Source organism: Paroedura picta, chromosome 9 (genome assembly GCF_049243985.1).
Source record: "Paroedura picta isolate Pp20150507F chromosome 9, Ppicta_v3.0, whole genome shotgun sequence".
Taxonomy (NCBI): Eukaryota; Metazoa; Chordata; class Lepidosauria; order Squamata; family Gekkonidae; genus Paroedura; species Paroedura picta.
Genome location: NC_135377.1, coordinates 39,873,585 through 39,894,476, shown reverse-complemented (window position 1 = coordinate 39,894,476; position 20,892 = coordinate 39,873,585). Strand labels below are relative to the sequence as shown.

The 20,892-nt window shown below is 39.9% G+C and overlaps 1 protein-coding gene across 3 annotated transcripts in view; it reads left to right on the top strand.

The window, feature by feature from the left end:
* SPIDR (scaffold protein involved in DNA repair) overlaps nucleotides 1-20,892 on the top strand; it is a 193,852-nt gene that overhangs the window by 157,449 nt on the left and 15,511 nt on the right. For all 3 annotated transcript variants that reach the window (XR_013234137.1, XR_013234138.1, XM_077352453.1), the window contains exons 11-15: nucleotides 1,077-1,238; nucleotides 5,797-5,884; nucleotides 8,358-8,495; nucleotides 8,592-8,651; nucleotides 19,714-19,924. Coding sequence is in view for 1 of the 3 variants with exons in the window: in XM_077352453.1 (XP_077208568.1) it covers nucleotides 1,077-1,238; nucleotides 5,797-5,884; nucleotides 8,358-8,495; nucleotides 8,592-8,651; nucleotides 19,714-19,924 (659 nt within the window). In the remaining 2 variants the exon portion in view is untranslated. The remainder of the gene's footprint in view (nucleotides 1-1,076; nucleotides 1,239-5,796; nucleotides 5,885-8,357; nucleotides 8,496-8,591; nucleotides 8,652-19,713; nucleotides 19,925-20,892) is intronic.

The following is a 20,892-nucleotide window of genomic DNA, read 5'->3' as shown; positions in this document are numbered from 1 at the left end:
CTCTCTTTATCTCCGGAGTGTTGGTGGTGGTTGGGGTATTCCTTTTTTGAAGTGAAAGCTAGGAATTCCAGGAAGGGGCATGGCACGTTTCTGAGGGGATATTGTCCTCGTTTGCCTCCCTGTAGCTATGGACTTGCATCCAGTCATCTGGGAAACTGTGTAGGCATACAGTGGGAACTTAAATTGTTTTGAAGAACTGCCAGTTACAAACAATATGCCACAGTGTAAACTTTGTTGTCATAGAACCCCTGCTCAGCAGTCATGGTTCTATATTTGCATAGATAGTTTGCCTTCCTTTGTAGTAGCTTTTACCCATTTTTAATCCCAGGATTAACCTGATATGTGTGTGTTTGTGTGTGTCTGTGTGTGTTCTTATTTCTCTGCTAGTTAAGATAAGGAAGTTAGCTTTTGTTTCGTGTTTTTGTTTGGCAGTTGTGAATTGGTTAATTATTATATTGTATCATTATATGGAAATGCAGTTCGTATGAAATAGATTTAAAAACCTCAAATGGATGATACATGATAATTCAGGGTTCTACAGGATAACATTGAAGGGGGACTGAATTTTGGGACAGTATTTTGTTTGTTTTTTATTTGGAACATAAGTCATGTATAGAGCATATGTTTGTGGGGCCAAAGTATATGAAGGAACTTGAGACTCATTCTGAACAGATTACCTGAGCAAATAAATTCTGGAAATTGCTTTTCGGGCACCTTTTTAAAATGTTCCTTCATGTATTAGAAGCCTACAGCCTAAACATTGGCTGATATTCAGATTAACATGTGAAATTCTTACCTGTGCACATATGAAGCTGCCTTCCAGTCCAGCACTGTCTCTGGTGGCTGGCATTAGATCTGTAAGGTCCTGAACAAAGGTCTTTGCCAGGTTTCATAGAGAACATAATTTTAAGTGAATACCTACAGTAAAGGACATGGTTGCTGGTTGTAAAAGTTACAGTTTCATTGGAAATACTAGCCATAAAGGAAATCCTAGGAGAGAAAAATCTTAATTCCAAAGTATTCCAGAACTTTTTTGTACACACTAATAATGAGAATTTTTATACACTCTCTCACAGGTTGTGTCTCCTTCTTCAAGATGCTTATGGGATGTTTAGTGAGGTTCAATTTCAGATCTTATTGTCGTCTCTAGAACCAATTGAAGAATATAGCAGAAGGTGGGAAGGAAAACACTGTAATGTATCTGGTATAAAAGTTCAACACCGAGTCACCAGAGGAAGGTAAGAATACTTTAAGAAAATATATTTTGTTTTATGAAGGTTTTATGAGGGGCTCATGGGAATTGTAGTCCATTGACATCTGGAAGGCCGCAGTTTGACTACCCCTGGTCTACACAGATTTGTGGCAATTAGGGCCTGTATGCCTCCTGACTCTCCTGCAGTGTGCTGCTGCCTGCTCCCTGGCTCAATGGACTGGAGACAAAACTACACCAAGCACTGAAATGGTGTAAGGGAGGGTTGCATATTCACCAGCATTCAGTAATAGAGTGTCTAGCACTTTGGACTTGTTATGGCATTCTTGGCAAAAACTGTTAACTACCATAGATCTAGATCAGGCCAATGGAACTGGAGTGCAGTGCAGTGCAGTGTAAACTTTGACTTAGTACACAATAATGTGATGTCAAAAGCTTAGCTTAGAACCAAGGTAAGAAGTTAGATTGCATCAATCTTGCTCCTAGTAAAATATGTAAAGATTATTACACCTTTAGGAAAGTGAGAATGTGCCAAATAATTTGTCAGTTTTAAGGTTAGATTATTTATTTATCACATTTATATGCCACACTCCCTGAAGTCTCAGATGCCTTTGAGTAAGATTTGGGAAGGATCTCACAGAATTTAGGAGCTGCTTATCTCAGTAAACAGGGTGCATTTGTTGCATACTTAACATCCCAGTTTAATTTATTGCCATCTTCATTGAAACAGTCCCAGGAAGCAAACAATAGAAGCATCGTGGCATCGTGGGAACTGCTGCCAGTCAAATTAGCTAATACTGAGCTTGATGAACCAGTGGTCTGACTCAAAAAGCTCAGTTATACATGATGACATGTCCTCCAGCCTTTTACTGCCTCTGGCTACTTGTCCTTTGCATGACTGTAGTGCAAAGTATATGTTTCAAAGCAATGATATGTTAATCTTTACCATAACCATGTTGTTTCTTTGTATGTATGGTCCAGTTTATGTTGTACTTTCTGCATGTATTTGTATTCCTATATATTTGATGATGCTGAGAAACTAAAAAAAAATGTGACCTAAGCTCAACAGCCCCTTTATTTATATTTTTAAGCTTTCCTCATAAAGAGGACATTTGATAACCCTGGATTTTTAAAAATGTTCTGTCCTGTATAGTTCGGCGATTCTGTTTTGACTTTGGGGTTGAGTAGAACTGCACTCAGTCATTATACCATCAGCTGAATTACCAGTACATGGAACTGTGTTTTTGTTTCCTGGCATCCTTTCATGCTGTTGCTATTACTCATATATGACTGAGCTTCACTACCATAACCTGAATACTTTGCAGCAGATTAAGACAGGCTGACCTAAAGGAAATTATGATAAAACTAGGGAAAAGTGGAAATTCTATTGTGTAAAATTTGCTAGTTCTTTTCCATGTATGACACTCTAAGTAGGAAAAGAACTTCGGAATACTACTCTGATCCATGGTCATTTAAAGTAAGAAATAATATAACTCTGTAGATGCTGTACCAACAGAGGCTGTCATTACGTTACAGTTAGCTTATGAGTTTGAAGTGTATGTTGGAGAAAAGGAAAGGTAAAACCCAACTTTAACTTGTGATCCTTATTCCAGTGTTTGTGTTTAGTATGACAGATATCGCTAAAGAGTGGAAAAGACTTAGGCAGTATGATCACAATTATGTTGTCTTTCTAACATAATATCCCTTCCAGACCGATTGTAGTCAATGGAGGTAAAATATCTGATCCTCACTGACTCCGTCAGTTTATTATCTGTATGGAGCTATCAAAATTCCCACTTAACGACATTTAGCAAGAGGAGATCATTGCTAACATTGTATTTCCATGCAGCTGTTATGTCATGACTGATCTTCCATCTCTCTTCTGCTCCCTTTGCAACATGACATCTTCATCTTTCCCATTCCCTTCAAGACTTCTACAGTTTCATTTTGCTCTGTTTAAGTTCCTTTATTAGTTTTTAGACCTCTACCTAACTCTATGCTTTGGTTTCCAACTTTTTTTTTTTGCACTGATAAGAACGTAAGAAGAACCCTGCTGGATCAGACCAATTACCTATCTAGTCCAGCATCCTGTCTCACACAGTGGCCAATTAGTTCCACTGGGTGACAAATAACAGGACATAGAGGCTGAGGCCTTCCCTTAATGTTTCCTTGCTCTGGAATTCAGAGGCTTAGCATCTCTGAATGTGGCGTTTCCCCTCAGTCACCATGAATGGTAGCCATTGATAGACCTATCCTCCATGAATCTATCTTGACTATCTGTTTCCCATTAATCCTATATTTCTAATACTTCCTCTTAAGTCAGGGGTTCAAATGGGATGTGTCAAAGGTTAAGTTTCTTATTCTACACCATATCCTAACACTTTTCCATGGCCACATAACCAATTTTCTTTTTCATCATTGCCCTCTAGTTATAAGCATCTTTAAGAATGGCTGTTCATCATTGATTTTCTGTGAAGCCTCATTGGGGATTGCGCATGAGCAGACCTGCTGTCAGAGAAGTCTTTACATCTAAGAAACTACTTCCCGTCCAGGGACCACGTGCTTTTCTTGTGCAGCAATGCCCCCAGCCTCAGTTACTCGTTTGCTGTTGAAGAAGGTCATCTTTTTGGTGTCTCTAGTCTTTTGCGTTGGTGAGGAATTGCTTCCCCAGTTCTCCCCCAGGGGTTATCCTGGCTTTTGCATTGTACTGTGGCTTAGAAAGCCCTTTTCAAAAAATGTACCCATTGTGGGGCCATGATGACTGGAAAAACAAACATGACCTATGTCTGGGTGAAAGGAACAATGTCCTCACATGTAAGAACTGCCAACACTTCACCCCCAAAGCTCAGGGAGATAGGGCGTCAAAACCTAAAGTAGCATTGTGGGAGAAAGCCCTCAAATCAACAGAACCATTGCCCAAGTCAGCCCTGGAAAAACTGTTGGTTGCCATACTCTTGGAATTGATGCGATCAGCTCCACCTCCCAGATCCATGTTGCAACAAGTCTGATCTGGGTCAAGCTCCCCTCTGGCTCATTGTACCTCTTCCAAGTTACCAGCTAAGACCAAATCCAAACATAAGGGAAAACACAAATGCAGGAGTACATCATTAACCTCCTGAGAAAATATTTGTGAGGGATTGTCTGCATGGGGTACATGGTCAGAAGATGAGAGGCAGCTTCATATTGATCTGCTAGAGTTGCGAGCATTTTGTAATGTCCTTAGCTGTTGTCCAAACAGACAATACAGTTATAATGTTCTAGTAGGAGGCTACTTTGATCCGGTTCAAGGTACTGAAGCTCAGTGCTTCCATTCAAGCCATCCATATTCCAGCAAACTTAAGCATGGAAGCTGATAGGTTGAGCGGAATGGTCTTTAAAGACAATGTACCTGGAACTGACCTTTACCCCCTGGGGAGTATAAAGAGATCACCAAAAAGGGCCCCATCTGAGCCACCATTCAGTTGTTTTTAGCAGCTTTGCTGCTGCTTTTTTGTTATCAGCTTTTTTCAGTTTCAGTCTATTGGATCTGCAAAAAATTGAAATTCCAAAAACATCTTGTATCTGGATACTCTACCAATAGACTTGCACCAAAATAGTGTGTGTGTGTGTGTGTGGGTGGATTGCACACCCTAACAAAATGATCTCTCCCTTCCTGAGGTTTCTCCTGATGCTTCTATAATAATGTCTACAATGAGAAATTATTTGAGCAGAATTAGTAGTTTCTGTCAAAGTCAGCTGGATCCTTCTCTAGAATTGGCAAGGGAACTACATCATTGACCTGATCCACATGGTTCCTCCACAGACATTACCAGAAAGGCATCTGATCCAGCCATGAGGCTGCAGTAATCATTTTGCAATGGTAACTTTTGATTTGGCTCTTATTCTTTTGCATTCTTCATTCAATACCAGTATTTCAGTCTCTAGTCTTCTATCTATTGTCTTTTACTTCTCTAGCAAGAATCAGATTCTGATATAAAACATGTAGAAAGATAACCAAGCTCAATTAATCAGTCATGTATAGTTCCTGCTACACAGAATAATTTAATAGGATTTTGTTACCTTTTCTAAACAAATGTAGTGAGAGAGATGTTTTGGGTGTTGAGTTGAAATCATATTGCTGTTTAATGAGGTACAAAATTAATCTGGAACTACGACAAATTCCATGCCATTCATGGCTAACTTGAGCCATGAGGAAGGTGATACAAATATTTCTATAAATAAGATAGATGTTAATTATAGTTCATTAGGCTAGTTGTGACAGGTATGTATTTTTAACAACTGCTGCTACTGCCTTTGAATAAAATTGAATAGACAATAATAAAATCAATATAGTATAATGTTTTACTAAAATTATATAATACAGCTTAATCAATTAGTGTGATGGTTAAGAATCAGTATATTTCTGTTTGTTGCTGTCACAAAATGAGGTCTTGTAAAGATAACTAAAATTTAGAATTCTATGAGAAACTATTACATGAATTGGGTGGTTTCATTATATTTAAAATTCTTGTAAATAAAACATCCTAAACTGTAATGCTAGATTACATGCTTCATGTATTTTGGTTCTATGTGTTTGATTTTCCTAGAAAGCTGGGGCTTTTTAGCCTAATAGACAGTTTGTGGCCTCCAATGTTGCCTCTAAAAGTTCTTGGTCATAGTCAAGAGAATGACACGGTAAGATACTGTTTTCATAAACAAAACAACTCCTATAATGCAAGAATATTTGTGATGTGCCTTCTTGTTTCCTCTTGAAGGTTCTGCGTATTTTGGCTTCTGCCGATTACAGTTGCAAGAACAGGCTTTTTCAGTGTGGTAACTTCAAATCATAGTCTATTGCCATAAAAACAAAGAAGAGCCTTGTGGAATCTTAAAGAACTTCTAATCCTTCATTTATTACAGGAGTTCCTAATATGCTGCCTGTGGGCACCATGGCACTCGTCAACACCTTTGCTGGAACTCTCCAAATCCTTTTAGAAAGTGGGAAAAGCCACATGGAGCCACGTGTTCAGCAAGGGTTCTGATAGCCTGTTGGAGATTTGATTGGTTCTGCATATTTTTAAAAAATGTTGCTTTGTCAGGGACTGCTACCACGGCACAGGAGCCATATTGTGGCTGGCTCTGTCTTCCTTGGGATCCATTTTAGGGTAGCCATTTGGTGGCTGAATTCACCACCTTGTGTCAGGATACCAAAGGAGCCTGCTGGCTCAAAAAGGCTGGGGACCCCTGTCCTAAACAGAGAAACACTGAAATACAAAAAAATTACCTGTGTGTCAATTCCCTGTTATTTCTTACAGACAAAGAACAATTTGCTCTCTAAAATAGGACTGTCCTCCCACTTTGGGCACTGATAAAATCCTCATCCACTCTTCTATGAAAAGGGAGACCCCAAACACATAGTCTGTCCTGAGTGGCATAGGGATTTGTTAGAATGTGGCATTTGTTAGAATGAGAGCATATTTTCTAGATGCAATGCCATGCTAGCTTATCCGTGAAATTCATGGGACACTAATGATGTTAGTCACTGTAAATCAGAAGTCCCCAACCTGTTTTGAGCCTGTGGGCAGTTTTTGAATGTTAATACAGTGTGGTGGGCACAGCCACAAAATGGATTCCACAAAATGGCTGCAGGAGAAGGCAGAGCCAGGTACAAACTGGCTGCAGCAGCTTCCCTTCAGTCACACAGTGAAGTTCCTTGTTCTGTGATGACTGCTTTTGACAAACAATATTTTTAAAAATCCGCATAAGCAATTAAATCTCCATGGCTAATCAGAAGTGTTGCCGGGCAAAAGTTGCACCTGGGCAAAAGTTGCGCCTGGGCAAAAATCGCACCTACTTTCTAAAAGCACTTGGTGGGCATCAGGAAGTTGTCAGGGGGTGCTATGACACCTATAAACACCATGTTGGGGACACTTGTGATATAATTCTTGAGTCTGTGTACTAGTGATATCATACTTTTTATTGGCAATAATATATATTCATCTCCATATTTTTATTAACACAAATGTGTCTGCATACAACACATTAGTTTGCATTTAAATTAACACTTTAAAGCTGATGTGTTATTCAGAAACCAGCCTATTTGCTAGAAACATTTGAAAGGAATCCAGTTTTGATTTGACATTATGCTTGAAAATCGGCGGGAGAAAAATTAATAGCTGAAGAGCTGTTTCCATTAATCCTAATTCTGTTTTGATCTTTAGGCACTTTCAAGCAATAACTCCCTAAATGAATTATATACCTTTCATGACAAAAAACCACAACAACAAGGGTTAATACTAAAAGCTTTAGTACTTGTAAAGGTGATGGATATTATCTTTTAAAGAAACGATTTGGTCTCATTGTAACAGAAAGAATCAGTCATGCTTCGTGTTCCCTTTATGTTTGTTCCCTATTATGCTCTTGCTGCCCAAGATTTAATTTGGCAGCTTGTGTGTTTTTCAGTGACGCATTTTCATCTGTTTATTGTCAAATTCACCCACGTGCTAAAATTCTCAAATGTCAGAGAAATCATCTTAAGGCATAAAAATAATGGAATACATTTGCAGAGTGGCTGCCATGACAAAAACTGTTGATAGTGCTTAGGTATATTTTCTTGTGACATGGATTCCTGGGGACATCCAAAGAGCAAAGTATAAATTAAATATCATAAATAAAAAGTGTGAATAAAATATTACTCCTAATCTTGCCAAGAGGGTCAGTTTCAGTATCTGGAGAGAATCCGGCTACTACAGAATGGGTAGGAGTGGCTGTCTATATGCTAGTTCTTCCCAGCCACTACTAAGATTCTTGCTGGAGAAATAAATGCTTGACTTTAAATCTGTATGCTTTCTTTCCTGCAATCTCCCAAAGAGGACTTAATTTCCTAGGACTGGGGAGATCCTTTGTTCAGTATCCCTCTGGTTCCTACTCCGGTTCTTGGCAGAGAGGAAACCAGGGGAGGATGAAGGCACCCAAGTCCTCCTGTCTATCTTCTGGGAGCTGTGTAACACAGAAGCATGCCCTCATTCTCCTTAAAATTAGTTTCTCTAAACACACTCTTCCAAGTTGGTAAAGACCCCCCCCAATGAACACTAGAAACGAAATAACTGAAATGGAAAGCATTCACTTTTCATAACTACACATATTTTGATTGCCTTATTTTAAACAGGCTGCAGTTAACCTGCCCCCTCCTAGTTTCTGCTATATTCTTGCTGCTCATCCTGATCACATCGATGCTAATGAGAGAGCACAAGTTTCAGAGTTGTATTATCCTCCCGCTGTGTATACTCTCAAAGAAATTATTCAGGTAATTGGGGGGGAGGGCAGCTTTACATGTGAAATTTATTGGTAAATTAACAAGTCTACAACAAAATGTTTGGCTCACTTTTTAATTGTGTTTCAGATGTGTGACTTAAATAAATGTTGCAGCTTTGGGGCACATGTTATATATCGAAGATTGAAGGTAACCTTCCTATTGTTTCTCTTTTTGTTAAAATATGGTCAATACAGTTTATATACCCATAAAATACTCACTTCTCCCTGGCCATTTTTATCTATAATTTGGAGATTCTGCCTAGTGGCAGGAGACAGCTTTTCATCAGAAGTGAAGTGCCCAGGAACAACACCTCCTAAAATTCCTTCTTGTAGCAAATTGACTATATTGGGATTCCCCAGCCTGATGCCCCTCAGCACCATTGTGTCCTCCAGGACATTTTTGGGCCCCCACCAAGTGTTTTTAGAAACTGGGTGGTCTGGGTGGGACTTTTGCCCAGCAGAACTTCTGCCTGGCCATTGGAAATTGGCTTGGCTATGCAGATTAAAACAGTGTCATTTCAATGGCATCTGCCACCATAGTGTTTTATTCTCTCTCTCACTCCCAGTGTATTTCCTAAATTTACTCCTCTTTTCCCCCACTCAGGCTTCCCCTGTGTATATACATGTGTGTGTGGCTCTGTCTCCTTTGGTGGCTGTTTTGTGGTTGTATCCACCAACCAGTGTCATGGTCTCAAAAAGGTTGGGGACCCCTGGACTAAATGATTGATTTCCTCCACTATCATTTGTCTCTCGCAGAGAAAAAGTGTAAACTGTGTTGGAGTCTGAATATTTGCTATGTTTAGAGAAAACAACAGCTTGTTGACACCAAGAATATAGGTCACACTTCTGTTAAGATGAGTGGTGCCTCCTCTGTGCAGTTTCTCCTGGGCAGAGTCTGCACTTACTTTGTTTATTCCATTGTCAATCCTGTTGAATTCAGATCCCTTTGAACTTGGGTCTTCCTCTCCCCCCCCCCCCCTCCATTGAAAGGGAAAAGTCTTCTGCACGTGGTTAGGGTAGTTCAGAAGGGGGGGGAGCCAAACCTCTTTCTTTCTTTTCTTGAAGGGGGGTAGAGGTGCCAGGCAGGGAGCCTCTTTATTTTTTTGGAGGGGGGGGGAGGATTGAAAAAGACAGAGAAGGGAGAAAAAATCTAGGACTGACAGAAGTTGAGAGAAATTAGGGGCTTCTCCTTTAAGGCAAGCTTGTCACATGACCAGATGTGACCTATCAGAGGTTCTCTACCACGGAGCTTTCTTTCCCAATCTGGATTTGAAAAATATTGAGCATTAAAAGCACTCTAAGATATCGCACAATAAAGGTAGGGTCACTCCGGATCAATCCTTCTTGCTGCAGGAGGAAAATTTAAATCGGCCCAAATCCAAACGGAAATCGCATTCTGTGTAGAGGGTAGGGACTGAATCGAACTGGGGTTGGAATAAAAGCTCCGTGCAGTTTACACCCTGGATGCAAGGTGTATATACAGGAGAAGTAAGGGGGGATATGATTAGATTCATCACAGCAATTATGTTTTGGTTGGATGTATTTTTATGCAGTAATAATATATATGTGAAAATGGGGGTAGAGGTACAAAAGTACTGATACATGGTGTTCCATCCTCATGGATAAAAGGAAAAAGTAGGAATTGCATACTTAAGACTTCTAGACATGATGAGATGGTTTGGCAAATAAATAAGACCCACATACACACACATACATACCAGTTTTCTAAACCTCATTTGCTCTTTGTCCTGATGAGAAAAATGTGTATGTTTTCCTTAACATGGCAAGTAACAGTTGCTATGTAGCAGTTTTTTTAAAAAAACGATCAGGATATAATTCATAGACCCCCCCTCCCCTCAGTGTCTTAATAGAATAATAGATCTATTTTGACATAAACTTTCTTGGGGAAGAAAATATCTGATAAATTGAATTTTAGTTCCCAAAGTTTATGACACAGTATATTTATCAGTCTTTAAAGACCCACAAGACACTCTTATTTTGATCCAGACCTAAAATAGCAAGGCTGTGAATACTTCCTGAATGAATCAGCTTTTGTAGATTAGTAGAGTTATCCAACAAGAGGTAAAAGGTTCTAAATGTTCCATCAGTGGAACTTCAAGAAAATGCTTGAATTGTGCTTTGAGATGGTATTTTTAGGCCCATTCCACACAAGGATCAATGTGGCAAATTGCTTACAGAAAGAAATAACGGAATTTAAAATAGTGGAATTCGGTGTAACGCATATCTGCCTTTGTAGTGGAATCTAGTAGCGTTTCAATCGTTTCCCACAGGTGTCCAGTCTCGCCAAAAATCGCTAGAAAGGAAGCGATTTTTCCCGTGCTTTGTCCCGCCCCTGGCCGTCAATCAAACGAGCAGCCAATGGGCGGTTTTCACCATGCTCCGGAAAAGCCCTTTTCCCTTTAAGAACAGTTTTTTAAAAAAAGAAAAACACACGTTGCAACGAATATTCCTTGCTTCCTTGCTTCCTCCTAACGTAGAGACCCATCTAGCTGGCAGCTGGCGTGTGAGCTGCCGATTCATCGTTGCCATGCTCCCCCGAGTGAAACCCCCCCCCCCCGTGTACGGACGCGATTTTCGGCCAAAAATAAAGGGAACTGGCAAACGGGGCCGTGTTGTGCTTGCTGGGTGTATGAAGGCTCGCCGGCTCGTTGCTCACCACTCACTCCGAGAAAAAAAAATGGTGATCGCTTCGCCGGAAGTTCAGAGGAGAGAGCCAGGGGGAGGTACTTTGCTGAAACCGCAACAATGGTAACGCACAGAATTTTTTCAAAACTTGCAGATTGTTTGCAAGAGTGTAGCGCTTTCCAGAGGGTGAATCCACTTTTTGGGATTTCCCTGGAAGAGCTACAACGAAGCGCTTTTCGCGGATCAGTTTCAGGAGTGTGGCAGATTGTGTGCGATGTCGTGCATAACTGCAAATTAGTAGCGTTTACAATTTGCCACACTCCTGCTACATTTAACTTGTGCGGAATGGGCCTTAGAGTTGACATTATGGTGTGCTTGAACCACTTTAATATCTGGGATTGAGTTTTATCTCAGCCTGGTAGCTCATATATTCTTCTGTGAAAGGATGCATTCTTGGACTTTTGCTGATTGGTTAGAAAATTTTGGAAACCTTTTCCGTTAGCTATGGGTTACATTTTGACCGTAGGTGTACCCATCCAGGCTTCCAGTTTCTATTGAGGTATCTTTGCCTTTGAGAGTTAATTCACTGTAATATAATTTTATTATATTTACACACTTAATACTAACATTTTTAACTTTTGTATTTTATCACAGCCTTCCTCAGAGGAAAAAAATATAGGCTTATTTCCACTTCTCAATTACCCACCCAACAACCCTGTGAAATAGGCTGGGATACTTGGAGAAAGTCATACAGAGAGCTTCATGGCTGAGTGGGAATTTGAACCCAGGTCTTTTCAGTCCTAGTACAGTATACCAACCACTATACCAATGTTTACTCTTTTGTCAAGACTCCCCCTTTACAATACAGCACTAACATTGTACATAGAACAGAAAGTAAAAAGGAAAGAAAAGAAAGTTCCATACTGTTGGAAAGTTTCTATCAGAGTATTCCTGAGGTATTAGTTTGGACAGTTTAAACCATGATTTGTGAATAACTGCAGTTACAGAAAGACTGGTGGATTAGAGAGAGACTTTGGCAGAGATACAAGATGGGTCATTCGTTGTTACTTTGCCTCAGACCTACCCTTAGCGCATTCAAAGATGACATATTTGGAAATTAAAGTGGCAGTATGACGCACTTTGAAGAAGAATAACCTTCAGTGGTCTAAGATTACACGTTAAAGTTCCTGTCTAAGGATGACATTACAGAACTATATGGCTACCAGTCTGCCAGTACTTCACTCTACCTTTTGGTCTTCTGATCTGGACATTGAAGTGCAAACTGACTTCATTTCTTATCCTTCAGCAATCTTCTTACAGGCCCTAAAACTTTCCCCTCAATTTAGCGTTTTTAATTGGAGTTTTAGATATCTTGAATAGTCAATACAGAAACTGTACACAGTTTCTGAGATCTGTCCCACTAAATATATGAAATGTATCTGAATGTATTTAGTGTGCTCTTATTCCAAAAGCTTAGGTTGGATATTACAGTCCAGCTAACCACTGAATAAAATCAGGGTCCAGCATTTTGAATGTAACTTTGCAAGGCTCTGTAAGTGGCTGGAAATAGCCTGCTTTCTCTAGGGATTTGCAAAGTCAAGCTGGGCTCACTGTCTGTCTCTTTTTCTTAAGGCAATCAATCATGCACCCTCTTAACACCATTATCTCTTGTTCAAAGGCCTGCTGTGCAGATTGGATTAGTCTACTTATAATTGGATACTTCCTCTTTCGTATTTACTTACTTGATGGCTAACAAAATAATTGTATGTAGCTTAAAAAATACATTGGTAGTCGAATATGCTCCTCCTGGAATGAGCAAGGCAGTTCACATCCCACAGTATTCACTGCATGTTTTTTTGCCCTCTCATACATTCTCTATACATTCTGATTAGATGTGGTTTCCCCTAAAACAATTTTTTTGAAGGATTCTGTCTTGAGTGTGTTTTTTCCCTTTTGTTCATTTCACTTCAGACCAAGGGATTATGGTGTGTACTTCTTTAATTACTTTTGCTTTCAACTAGGTATCTTCTGGTCAATAATCCCGAAAATGGCAGATATCAAGATATGAGTGGTACAATAAAAATAAATAAATAGTAGCAGCTTCTTCTTTTCATGTTCCCCCCAAAATATACACACATCCACTATTTATGTTAATAAGTGACACTGAGGGAAGAGGAGTCAAAGGATGGAATACAAAAGAATATAGGAGAACATATAAGCCTTTTTCACTAAATCCTGGAAATTCAGTGTCATTGGGTGGTTCTTCTAGATGTTCCATTGTGTATATCAGAGACTTCTTTCAGGATCAGCAGTGTTCACATACTGGCAGTATCTGCCAGTGGCCTGTTGGTAACCAGGGAGGGAACCGCAAACAATAGTATGCGCTTTTGTAGACTGTAGAGAGGCCCCCTAACAGTCTGCAGGGTTAATTTTACAGCTATTTTTTAAATCCTATATAATACAACATTTAAAACTTCATAAATGATTTTTTTAAATGAACCACAAATCAACTGAATTACATTTTTGTACTAATCAGGATACAAATCACTTACCTTTTTTAGCCATTCCAGACAAAATGTCATGGCTAGAATTTGTTTATTGCTTCAGTCCTTGCCAATAGGATTTGTGTCCTTCATACAAATCTGGTGCATCATAAAATACGAAGCGAGAGACCTTGATTCGGTTTAGATCTCTTTTGCAGACATTTATTCAGAACAGAGAAGCAGTGCCTAAACTTGAACCAAGAGGAAAGGCAGTTTACAAATACTTTGATTAATAAAGAAGATTCTAAGCTATTTTGTGCACATACATATGTAGGTAGGGTGCTGAAGTCACTAGGGTTGCTCCATGTGGCTATTTAAGTTGGAACTTCCCAGTTCTTTCTCAGTGTGAAGGAGGAAATGGAAATACAGCATTTTTATTATTACTATTCAGAATAAGTATTATGGTACAAAAGGAAAATGAGGAAATATATTCCATCTGGACTTGGGGCAGCTGTACACACATAACTCAATCCTGCTGCTGTTTGTCTGTTCTGGCCTTTCTGTTCAGAACAAATTGACACACATACAGGAAGATAGTAGTTTTAAAATGAATTGTGCTTATGAGTTATGATTGTTGGTTGATTGTCCTGCTGGTCAGAATCTAAAGTCTGGTATTTAAAAGCTCTGTGATTCTTCCCGTGTGACTTTTTAAGAACTAAAACCCTGCCTTTCAGTGAGCTTTTAGAATTCTGCAATGATAGAATATTTGTTTAGAGTAGTAACTATAAATCTTGAAATGGAGACAACAGCAAGTTTGGCTTTAATACTTGCCATATTTTAAGTTAAAAAATTGTGCATATTTTCCGTGCTATGTTTTGGGACCACTGCTATAAATCAGTAGACAGAATTTAAACCGCCCTGAGCCTCCGGGGAGGGCGGTATAGAAGTATGATAAATAAATAAATAAATAAATAAATAAATATACATTGTCAGGGCTTCATTCAGATGTCATCATTTTCATTTAAATAATCAAATACATAAAAATGATTTTTTTAAAGACAAAAAGTAAATGATGACAACTGAAGCCTTAGCAATACAAATTCCAGCGGGACAAATGTTGTCCTGCTGCAATAAAATCAATCAAGAGTCTTCTGGCATCTTAGTGGCCATGAAACCTTGTGCCCCGTTAAATGTGTTCAGTTTTGACAGTGGTGTAAGTCCGTTCTCTCTTAATAACAATTTCTTAGACCATCTTCTTAAACATACAAATAGTCCTGTTGGGGAGATGGAGGAAGAGGAAGTGCTAAGTCCCCCAAATAAAATAAAAATGCAGGATTGATGAGCTTCTGAGATGTGTTTATATAATTTAAAAAATCAATTGTTATGCCAATAATTAAGTCTGGAATATTGTATAAACAGTTTGAATATGTAAGATTTGTAGCATGCATGATTCAAAAGCATATTAAGAATATTCTGCAGGGGACATCAGAGGAGATGTGCATAGGAACTTCCTGATGTTTTTCAAATAATCTCCTCCAGTGTCCTGATTGGCTCAGTTGGAGACTTCCTGCTCCTTTGAGCACATTTCCTCCCTGCTTGCCTCCAGAACAGATAGGATGGAGACAATAGAACAGTTAGACAGTTAAGTGTCTCTCTCCTCTCTTTCTCTACAAAGTTGTTTCTCTTCTAAATAAAACTATTTTATTATTTTAAGTAGCTTGGTGCTTTCTTTCTCTTTGAATATTTAAACTCTGTAAACAAAAACTTCCCTTATTGTTGCCATATTACTGAATGTTGGTTTAAAACAGCAGAACAAATTTAGAGCCCAGTGTTACCTTTAAGACCAACAAAGTTTTATTCAAGGTATGAGCTATCAAATAGTGTATCTAAGGAAGTGTATATGCACCCAAAAGCTCATACCTTGAATAAAGCTTTGCTGGCCACTGGACTCCAAATTTGTTCTGTATGGAGAGCAATTAGAAGAAGAAGAAGAAGAAGAAGAAGAAGAAGTGTTGGTTCTTATATGCCGCTTTTCCCTACCCGAAGGAGGCTCAAAGCGGCTTACAATCGCCTTCCCATTCCTCTCCCCACAACAGACACCCTGTGGGGTGGGTGAGGCTGAGAGAGCGCTGATATCACTGCTCGGTCAGAACAGTTTTATCAGCACTGTGGCGAGCCCAAGGTCACCCAGCTGGTTGCATGTGGGGGAGCGCAGAATCGAACCCGGCATGCCAGATTAGAAGTCCGCACTCCTAACCACTACACCAAACTGGCTCTAGGGAACAAACTCGAAATTTGAACTCTCTTCCAGTGTATTACAGAAAACTAAGGCTGGGCATTCTAATTATGAGGTCATTTATTTTGATATCCTTTACTTTGAGCTGAATTTTTTTTCTTTTTGTCCTAGACAAGCAGGATATTTATGTTGTTTTGGTAGATGACTGTTTCACCCACTACCTTCTGTGAATCATCTGTTTTCTATGCATCCTTGAAAAATGTTGACATTTGTCCAAAAGAGAAACTTCCAGGTTTATACATATAGTATCTTCTACCATGAGAGTGGAGTACTTTACACAGTCTAATAATAATTCCACTTGTATTTTTCTTATATAAATGTATAATTCTTTAAATGAAAAAGTCATCACACATGAGTAGTTAGCTACGTTAGTTGGTTAAATAGCACTGAGCTGCCAGAGTTTGAAAACCCTGATCCAGAATGGTTACTTATACTACCATCTTAGTCCACTTAGAGAGCTAGTTTTCTATAGTGGTTAGGAGTGCAGATTTCTAATCTGGTGAGCCGGGTTCAATTCTGCGCTCCCCCATGTACAACCAGTTGGGTGACCTTGGGCTTGCCACAGCATTGATAAAGCTATCCTGACCAAGCAGTAATATCAGGGCTCTACCAGCCTCACCTACCTCCCAGGAGAGGAATGGGAAGGCGACTGTAAGCCCTTTGAGCCTCCTTCGGGTAGGGAAAAGTGGCATATAAGAACCAACTCTTCTTCAGGGTACCTGTTGTGGGGAGAGGAAAGGGAAGGCAAATATAAGCTGCTTTGAGACTCCTTTGGGTAGAGAAAAGCGGCATATAAGAACCAATTCTTCTCCTTCTTCTTAGTCCACAGGGTTCCTCAGAAGGTGGTGAGTTCCCCTTCTTTGTAAATTTTTAAGCAGAGGCTAGATAGTCATCTGACAGAAATCCTGATTGTATGAACTTAAGCAGATTGTGAGTGGGTGGGCAGAACAGGATGTAGAATCATAGAGTTGGAAGGGGCCATACAGGCCATCTAGTCCAACCCCCTGCTCAACGCAGGATCAGCCCTAAGCATCCTAAAGCATCCAAGAAAAGTGTGTATCCAACCTTTGCTTGAAGTCCGCCAGTGAGGGAGAGCTCACCACCTCCTTAGGCAGCCTATTCCACTGCTGAACTACTCTGACTGTGAAAAATTTTTTCCTGATATCTAGCCTATATCGTTGTACTTGAAGTTTAATCTTGCCAGTGTTTGTCTCTTGTGGCCCTTCCTTGCATACCCAAGGAATTGCTAATCACCACTGTGGGATGATAGGTGAATTTCCTCCAGGCTAGGCTGGATTCTGGAGATTTTTGGTTGGGGGATCACTTGGCCATGAAATTGGGATCACTGTGGGTTGGCAGGTAATTGAGAGTTCCTACATTGTGCATGGGGTTGGACTAGATGACCCTGGAGTTCCCTTCCAACTCTGATTCTATGATTCTTCTCTGCTAAAATGTGCAAAAATAGCTAAATGCTGTATTCTACCTGACCATCAGTTGTTTAGCAGTTCTTACTACAATAATTTTTGGGTTCAGAGTTCTGAGGGCTTTGGTTGTGGCAACTTGACAACATCTGTTGCCATCTTCTCAGTTTTTGCCTCTCTCTAAATCCCATGAAGTGGATGCCATCAAGTCACCTGGGGTTTCCCTAAAGTCTTCAAAGCAGGAGTCTCAGTTTACTTTTGTCATTGTACAGTGGGCAGGTCTGCTTTCAGCAGGCAGTCAGTAAGAGGAAACTGGGAGACCAGTCCAGTATTTCTGCAGAGGAACCATACCACCTTTTCATTGCAGTTCCCTTCCCCTCTGCCCATTGCTGAGATTCAAGAAACACCTCAGAATAATATTCTTAGGTTGTAGGGAGATAAGCTGCAATGACAGTTAATTGGTCCATATCTTCCCTACACCCATGTTCCATGAGTGGAGTCGGAGTTCTGTGAACAAGGTCACTTTGTGTAAGAGTGAGGTGTTGATATGGACCAATTTCTTTCTGGTGCCACTTACCTTTCCATGTGACATATTCTTCTGGAGAGTTCTTGGCCCTCAGAAGCAGGGTGTTTTTTTGCAGGTGAAAGAGTTGTGGTAAAAATTGCTTCTGAAATCTTGCTGTGTTCCTACAAACTTGGCTTCAACCTCATTTCTGCTTGCACTGATGCTAAGAGCCTTGCAGCTCTTTGCTCTAGTGTTCTCTTACAGGGAATGCATAGAAACAAGTAACATGGCATAGTGAATGTCATACAGGTCAGCTGTTAGCAAGCTTTTCATACCCTTTTCACACTGAGGGGTACTTCATAGACAGCCATTAAGAAATACCCTTCTTTGATATTGCATCCAGTATTAATTTGCAGCATACTGCCTGTCTGAAATTGGCATTGGAACAGATATCTGTTGCATTTCAATCATAAGAGTATACTGCCTGCTCCCAAGTAGGAATAAAAACATTGATGGCAGCCAGATGTCAATCCCCCAGACATATATGGTCACTTAAACTTGGATTCTGTGATAACATAGAAGCTCTTTCACTAGTGGGTTCCTCCCCCCCCCTCCAAAAAAAAGAGAAGCATCTCTTTGGGATAGTAGGCTCTCTGTGAACTCTCCTTTCCCTCATACTCACAGACCTCAATTAGCAATTCCTAAAGGTCAGCCTCAGCTTAATAGCTTCTCCTCCAACACTTAAGGGATCATCAAGAAACATTAACTTCTTTAGTTTTACTCAGGTAGAGCAATCACTGTTATTATCTATCTTCTAGGAACCCATTGAGGTTTTCCCTAGAACATTGTCCACACCCAAACAAACCCATCCATCACATGTCTCCTAAGGCATGGGTAGTCAACCTGTGGTCCTCCAGATGTCCATGGACTACAATTCCCAGGGGCTCATGGGACTTGTAGTCCATGGACATCTGGAGGACCACAGGTTGACTACCCCTGTCCTAAGGTATTGTCATACACAGGAAGTCCCATCAGTGCATTGCTTTAGGATCTAGCATGTCAGCATAGCCTAAGGTAACATATTTACCGTAAAAATGGAGCATCCATCTTTGTGTGTTGCGGGACTCTTTGCACACCCTCACTTGCATGAGGGCCTGCTTCCTCTTCCTATGAAATGCTGGTCATTTTGCTGCTGACTCCTTAGACATCTTTACATTGTGACTGGTAATATTGCTTTCCCCAAATGTACACCCTCTCCTTTCAATCTTTATCTCCTAGTCAGTCTTGTGAATTTGTTTCCCCATGTTTTTGTGTGTTTTCTATACCGCTTTAGTTCACTTTAACTGGTATATTTTTGTTTCCTGGTATACATAGGTGGAGATCCCATAGCTAACTCACCTCTTGCTAAGTCTCTAATTAAAATACTAAGAGCCAACTTGGCGTTGATAGCCAGCTTAGTGTGAAGAAAAGCGGCCTCTATTCTGGAGAACTGGGCTTGATTCCCCACTCCTCCATATTCATCCAGCTGGGTGACCTTGGGCCAGTCCCAATTCTCTCAGAGCACTCCCAGCCTCACAGAGTGTCTGATGTGAGGAGAGGAAGGGTACGGAATTATAAGCCACTTAGAGACTTCTTTAGGTAGTAAAAAATGGGGAAGAAAAACAGCTCTTCCTCTAATTTGTTAATTAATTCAGGAGATCTCCATTTTGAGTAATACAGCCTATCAGTATATAAGTGCCAGTGCCCAAACTGAACAAGAGAAACTTCTTCCCAATCTAATTCTGGATAAAAAGTAATGTTTATTTCATCATATATTGTTTGTGTATGTATTTTTATAATTTTTTTATTTCAAACTCTAGGTTACAGGTACTGCTCCCTCAAGCCAAATCCAATTTTGGCTGTTTGTGACTGATTCCTCACTACAGGGTGAGGCTGGGGTCAATTTGAAAACTCCCAGAGCTCTGCGAGTCTCCGTTGCTTCCTCATGTGTGGTTGATGCAGAAGTGATGGAGGCGCTCAAGAATACATCCGACTGTGTTGTTTTCTTCAAAGATGCCCTTTGTGGAAATGGTAAGCACTGGAACAAGTGCTGCCCAATCAACTTTTATTAGTTTTGAAAGATTCTTCATGCCACTCCAAAATATATCCTAAGAACTAAAAAAAAAACAAGTTGGCAGGCATTCTGCATTTTACAGTAAGGAACTTAGTCCTATGCTTGTTTTTGCTCATGAATAATAAGATTTTATCTTCTAGTGTTATATTATTGTTTCTCTGTTCTTGAGAGAATGAGTGTGCCTTTTGTGTCCTAGATATGCCTTAATCATGAGGGAAACTTCAGTAAGAGCAGGGAGGTTTAAGTTTCCTTTTCTCCAGATTTTGGCAAGAAGCGGATAAGCCCCATCATCCACAGTTATCACAAGGCATTGGCCAAATTGGCCTTAAAAATACAATGGCCAACATGTGTTTAAATCTGTCATTGTCAAAGATAGAGCCCTACTGCTTCATCTATAATTGCCGACATAGTATTTGTTGCTGCATATCGATATGCTGGGAAAAACAGTCACATTCTGGGTAAGTTAATTGCTAGATGATAATGACCTTTGGTCATTGTGAACCTCTCTTCCCTTTGAGCTGCTGACCTACTTATGAAAAAAAATTCTCCTGTCAGTGTTCCAGATCCATTGAATCACCCACTTCATTGGGCAGAAATCTGGGGAGCAAAGTACAGTTTGTCTAGCTTCTGAATAACATGGCAGTAACAGCACCCATGCACAGAAAAACACATGCACACACACGCACACAACAAAGCAAAAACCCAAAGAGGGTTTTTTTTCAAATAATAAAATTAACAGATTTTTCTCCCCTCTGTTTCTCATATTCCAGTGGCTGGGGTAAAGGCCTCTTTACTTAACTTTATCCTAACATGCATTTAATTTTCAGAGGTCGGTACATCAGACAAAATCAAGCTTAGTGAAAGAAACAATAATGTTCCCAGATAACCAATATAGTCACCTTTCCCCCCCCCCCTTGTTACTGTA